We start from the raw sequence: 6,446 nt of genomic DNA on the forward strand, positions 1-6,446 counted from the left end.
CTTCGGATCACTGCTGACTTCCTAGTATTGTAAGACCGATTTTCGGAGTCGCCAGAAAACTGAAACGCCACCTGCAACGAATGTCAGTACAGTCAGTATGTGCCCGAGCCTGTGCCCGAGCCTGTGCCCGAGCCTGTGCCAAACCGAAAGCCCAAACCGAAAGCCCAAGCCGAATCGTCCGTACCAAGTACGTACAAACTGAGTGCAATTTAACTAACCGACCAGTGGATTTACTTTTAGGCCGTACAAGCTGAATGCAATTCCCACACAGAGGAACAGCGCAGACAGCAGTAAGGCATTATATATTCTCAATTCCTCGAAAGCCGCGAGTAACTTGGTCATTGCAGCAACCACGAATAGAATAGAATAGACACCTATTGATACAGATTGATCAAATAACATCGATTTATCGCAATACAATCGCATCATGTGTGTGACACACGCGTGTGTGACACACGATCGTGTGTCTTACCGATATTCAGAAACCAGAACACGAATTGTGAATGATGCAAAACCATAAACCTCGATGTATAATATACCTGGGCCCAGAATAGGGCGATAACCGAGAAGCTTGATAGCATGATAATAGAAGGTACTGTTACGAGTAGATCATACGACCAAGCGGAGACGTAAGCAGTACCCATGATTAGGGATCCCAATGTAAGTAGCCGTGCTGCGCAAGCGCCGAAGAGTAGTAGGAGAAAGCATGACCTGGTCTTCTCTCCACTTAAAGATAAAGAGAAAGTCGAGCTACTTGATCTGGGTCTTATCAGCCACCATGTCTACGAACATTTCCAAGTGTTAGAATGTTCTTCACTTACTTGTTTAACGTTCACCACTATTGTTATAGCAAAACAAACGAACGCCGCTATTGTGGCTCTCTGACTGGCCGCATCCTGCATTTTTTTAAACCACGAGATGCTCCCTTTCCTGGCTACGATAATCCTCGGGGGTTCACTATTGTTTATAACCAGTCCCAAGACCCAGAATATTAATCAGGGGCATACAAGTCATGTTTTCCCGGAGTTTGAAAAGAATGGTATAGAAGCTCCATATAAGCGGTTGATATTCAACGTTTTTGACGCCTTAAGATGGGATTGGCTGGCTCCGCCAGATCGGCCACCACCCCCAACAAGTCCTGCAGGAAATTTCCCTTTCGTAAAGAATCTCACGAACCAATTACCAGAGCATGCCAGGATCTTTAAAGCCTTGTGCGAGGCCCCCACAATGACTGTCCAGAGAATCCAAGCCCTGGTCGGCGGCATCGTGCCAGATCTATTTGACGTTACCAGTGCACTTGCTTCATCTAAATTCCAAGGGGATAGTATCCTACAACAACTCAAAATGCAGGACAGAAAACTCGCCTTTGTCGGAGACGATTCTTGGACCATTCTTTTCCCTGACTTATTCGATTCTGCCTTCGCCGGACACTCGCTAACTACCAACGATGTGGATGTTGTCGACAAACTTGTACACCAGGTTCTTTGGAAAAATTTGTTTCTAGGGAGAGACCAGAGCATAAGTCGAGACCAGAGCATAAGTCGAGACCACAGCATAAGTCGAGACCAGAGCAAAGACGGAGGGACGGAAGGGGGAAAAGGCCCCTTTCCTGAGACCGCCGCGGGCAATGGACAAGTGATTGAAAGTGGGGCGAAAGGTATTTGTCTAAAGGAATGCGGGGTGGACAAGTCGCTGTTGTTACCTTCATTGAGTAGACCGGAGTTTGTGAAAGATTGGTCCATGCTGGTGGCTCACTGGCTAGGAGGGGACTCTATAGGACACACTTACACCATGTATGGTCCGGAAGCGAAAACGAGGTACCGACTGTACGACCAGGTAGTCAGCAATGTGCTTAATATAGTTACCGGATGTGAACTCGGACATGACCCATTCACTAAAGATCTTATCCCCTGTCTAAAGAGCATCCCCAACGACCCATTGTCCACCTTCATGAGCCAAAGGATCCCGAACTGGTCAAACGCCTTGCTGGATGACATAGACACCTCGGACAATGTCAAGAACTTGGTATCCAGACCGGATGCAAACATGGCCGATACCCTGACCTTCTTCTTGGGAGACCACGGCGCCAACGACCACGGGGGCCACGGAGGGGCGAGCAAGCCGGAGGTCGAGGCGGGCTTTCTGATATACAGTCCTCGGCCGCTGCCCTCGGGAATCAAGGACTTCACATACATAGACTCTGAATCCTCTGGCGACCGGGTCTCTGGCGACCGGGTCTCTGGCGACCGGGTCTCTGGCGACGAGATCTCTGGCGACCAGATCTCTGGCGACGAGGTCTCTGGCGACCGGGTCTTTCGACAAATTGACGTACCGGTCACGCTTGCTATGCTGCTAGGAACGAACGTCCCTGCGGCATCACTAGGTTTGCCAATAATTGCCATGATTCCTTTGTTTCCATTCAATGAAACCAAACAGTCATTTGTTTGTGAAGAAGGTAGGGTCGTTACAGAGGGTCTTGTCGGCGACCTTGACTGTCTGCTGACCTTTGGCCTGGACTCAAGTCCGTCTGGTGAAGGCCGTGCTGCTTACCAAAGTATGTATGGAGACCGGAAGGAAGGAGACCGGAAGGAGGTAGACCGCACTCGAGTTAGTAAGCTAACAGTGATGCTACACCTGAGATATTTATTGGAATGGCACAACCGTGTCGTTGAGACTTCCAACACCGAACGAAAAGGTTGCGGGCTTTGGTCAAGGAATGCGTTACTGGATAAATATGAAAGCCAGCTAGAAATAGCGGTGGAATCAAATTCGTGGTTCAATCCAGTAGCGATGGAATTGCTGAGGAGGGAGGGGGGAGGATGGGATTCCGTTGAGTCCCTGGCTTCAGTTAGCTCTGTTTATAATCGTTCGGAGTCTGCTGTTAAAATGTTAGAAAGGACACTGGTAATGAACAGGACACTGGCAATGTTTATACCGGCGGAAAAGATTGTTGTACCGGACGTACAGAGCAGTATCGATTCTATGTATGAGGCAATCGAACTGTCACGAATGTATGTGAGACAGTCATTGACCGATAGCGTGAGAGCCAAGACTACCGCCCTTAAACCCAAAGTCGCTTTTGCCTCTGGTCTTCTACCGCTATTCGTGTGGCTCATGTGGCAAATTGTTTGTTCCGCACTCGGGCGGAATAGTGGTGCATCCGTTGCTATTCATGTCGGGGGAATTTCCCTCCTCCTGTTTTGGTGGTACCGGCCACAGTCCTTGAAGTGGATGATCTGGCCCTATTTGGTTGCCACGATTCTCTTGGACATTAAATGCGACCAAAACGTGGGGTCTGACAAGAAGTCCTCTTTGACCATCGCGCGGGGACAGAGCTGGTGGGGACAGAGCTGGTGGGGACACAGTTGGCGGGGACACAGTTGGCGGGGACACAGTTGGCGGGGACACAGCTGGCGACGATTAGCAGATGGTAACCGGCGGAATGGAGACTTGGTGCTGGAGTACGCGACCTGGATTCCGATATTGCTGATCTTCGTAATTGGCCATCTTAGTCACTCGATAGCCATTTGGAACCTGCCGCTCTTTTACATGACTCTAACGATATTCTACCTACTGATTCTAGGAGTCAAAATTCTAGGAGTCAAAATTCTAAAAACTGTCCCGCAACCGACAAGGATTTCCATCACAGGCCTGCTCTCCGCAAACCGATCCACACTCCATGCAGCCTGCGAGTTAATTTTCTTAACCATTGTGACGAGACTCGTCGACCCAATTGCACAAGATAATGAAGGCCACGTCGAGCATATTGCACCCAGAATTTTCAACGAGACAAGCGTGTTGGCTAATGCGTTATTCTGTGCCATGCTAGCTGGCTGGTGTCTCCTAACTAGCACGACTGGTTCAAGCGACAAAACACAGTCAAGCGCACTTTCGAGCACATGTGACTTTTCCGAGGTCCGCCGAATTCGAAAACCAGCCGCCTTCATACCAGCGTCCTTCATACCAGCGTCCTTCATACCAGCGTCACTTACCCGGGTGCACTGGCGTCTGATTCTGTGGCGTCTAATTCAATGGCACCAACTGGTCATGGCTATGCTGTGTTTCGCATACTTGTCGTGCACGGCCTCGCCGGCAAGGGTAGCTGGCGAGGCTGTAGCTGGCGAGGCTGTAGCTGGCGAGTCGCTGAATGCACTAATTGTCGCATCAGGGAGGCTCGCCAGCCGCATCGTAGGCAGGATGACCTTTGTATGCACCACCGGTTTGACAACGCCAGCAATACTCTTGCTCGCACTCCCACGACTTATGTGGACCCAAATTATCTCTAGCGTAATTTTGACTTGCGTTCTGCCAGCACTCCTCCTCTCTACAAGCACCACCTCGACCAACGCCACCTCGATCAGCGCCGCCACCTCGACCAGCGCCACCGCAACGACCAGAGGTCCGACAAGGTTAGCAACAATCCTGGTCTGGATACCGGCGATATTGAATCCCACCTTTGCAAAAGAGTCTGTGCTCATGTTCTGCGCGACTCACTACGTACTTAATCATGACGCATTTTGCGTCCAGTCACCTGCCACAAACGATACGTGCCAGCCAACGATCCGAGACCCCGATGACCCCGACCCCGATGACGTTGACGATGTTGCGCCCGATGTTGCGCCCGAAAACGCAGTACTCCGGCATCGCACACCTCACGGCATAAACACACTTTCGTCAGAACGATTGGAGCGGCGAACTGGTCGTTACATCAACGAGTGCGAGCAGCAACTGCTGGTGACGTTGCTGGCTATGAATTTGTTTTTCGCCAACGGCTTACGATGCACGTTGGAAGCACTGCCTCTTAAGGCTGGCCTCATCGGCCTGCAGCAATACAACGCGATACTCTCACCGTTCTTCGTCTTCTTAGCCGCCGGCTGGCCCTTTATTCTTGTCATGCTCTCCTCGCCGCCGACCCGACCGCGGACGGTCGTCCTCATTACTACAGTTATGTTCATATTCAACGACCACCTTCAGGTCTGGAACCAGTCCGGCCAAGACCGCCTTAGCATGGTCGTACGCGCACCACACCTCACACGCACATACGACCAATCCCACACCCGCTCAACCACACCCACTCAACCACACACTTCACCGTGATGTCCCCCTCAACCGTAGTCGTGGAGTTATTATGCAGCAAAAGCCTTCTTCGACTACTGGATCGTCGCCGCACTGGCTACTGGCCTGGCACTCAGGCTGGCTAGTACGTGGTGGGCCCACACGGCGCCTCAGCCTTGCTGAGTAACTGCTGCTGAATAACAGCTGCTGCTGAATAACAAACTGTTGCTGAACAACCGACCGCCTTGGGAACAACCGACCGCCTTGGGGCCTTCCATCCCAAGTGGGTGGGCCGTCGCGGTCGGTCATCGGCCACTGGCTCGGTTAGCTAAGGTCCAGAGCTGCAGCTGAGGCGCCTGCGCCAACGCCGCGTCCGAAGCCAGAGACGGCTTGGGAGACTTGGGGGAGTGAGCTGTAGTTTTCGAGGATGTCGTCTAGTTTCTGTATGAGGACTTCGAGACCCATTTTGAGTATTTGGAGGGCTGGCATGGCGCCTGAGCCTTCGACATCGAAGAGAAAGGTATCCAGGATGTGGTCGATCTTGACGAAATCCTTGTAACCATGTGCGGATAGGACTTCTTCGTGGTCTTTATTGAAGACGAAGACGGACGGGTCGCCGACGACGAGATTATATTCTGCTTCCGTTTCATTCCCGAAGACGTAAAAGTCACCGTCCTTGACATCGTCTGCACTTGACCGGGCGACGGGCACTAATCTAAATAGACCCTTTTTGCAGTTTTCCACAAGCGCCTTCTTCACGGACGTAGGAACTTGGCGCTGCATCTCCTGGTTGATGGTTATATGCGGCAGATATCGGAATGTCGCCGTGGCACACGGACTCCACTTCGTATGGATCTTGCCGATGCCTTTGAACGCCAATAACTCCGCCTTGATGGACTGGTTCTGAGTAAGCTTCGCGATTATCAAACCTGCTCCCCCATCCTCCGGCTTCGGCACCAGTGGCGGCGACTGGTTATGACTCAACACGTCAAAATGGGTCACCGTAAAATTCCGGTCTTGAGGACATTGGATATTCAACGAATACTTTGCACTACACTTCGCACACGCGTCACTACACTTACACTCACTCTTATTAACATATTTCCGAATATTCGTTGAATCAATGGGTAAAAGACCCAGACGGTGCGCCAGCATTTCATCTTGCAACACACCCGAGTTTTCTTCTATACTCACCAAGTCTATTGCCATAGTCGGAACCTCGGCTATCTGCAAGACATTGTCAGCCACAAATGTATACAGGTAAGGGTACATAGGTAAGGGTATATAGGTAAGGGTACATAGGTAAGGGTGGCGGGCGGGGAATTCGCACACATGTGTGTGCTTGAAGAATTACCATGACACGTCTGAGAGCATTAGCGAATGACACATCA

General features: G+C 51.0%; 3 protein-coding genes across 3 annotated transcripts; 1 reads left to right on the forward strand and 2 right to left on the reverse strand.

Annotated features, from left to right (window-relative positions):
• Nucleotides 1–218: 218 nt before the first annotated feature.
• Nucleotides 219–644, reverse strand: GNI_066210 (putative transmembrane protein; the record flags this gene model as incomplete). Its single annotated transcript, XM_011131848.1, has 2 exons — nucleotides 219–374; nucleotides 473–644. Coding segments are annotated over 2 exons (328 nt in total), but the record flags the coding sequence as incomplete, so codon positions are not given.
• Nucleotides 645–918: 274 nt separating this feature from the next.
• Nucleotides 919–5,242, forward strand: GNI_066220 (putative transmembrane protein; the record flags this gene model as incomplete). The annotated part of the gene is made up of 2 exons (XM_011131849.1): nucleotides 919–5,013; nucleotides 5,135–5,242. 2 exons carry the CDS (start codon nucleotides 919–921, stop codon nucleotides 5,240–5,242), a joined length of 4,203 nt encoding a protein of 1,400 aa, XP_011130151.1.
• Nucleotides 5,243–5,379: 137 nt separating this feature from the next.
• Nucleotides 5,380–6,282, reverse strand: GNI_066230 (putative DNA-directed RNA polymerase II; the record flags this gene model as incomplete). The annotated part of the gene is made up of 1 exon (XM_011131850.1): nucleotides 5,380–6,282. A coding segment is annotated over one exon (903 nt), but the record flags the coding sequence as incomplete, so codon positions are not given.
• Between the last annotated feature and the right edge of the window lie 164 nt (nucleotides 6,283–6,446).

This window comes from Gregarina niphandrodes (genome assembly GCF_000223845.1).
Source record: "Gregarina niphandrodes unplaced genomic scaffold scaffold00011, whole genome shotgun sequence".
Classification (NCBI taxonomy): domain Eukaryota; phylum Apicomplexa; class Conoidasida; order Eugregarinorida; family Gregarinidae; genus Gregarina; species Gregarina niphandrodes.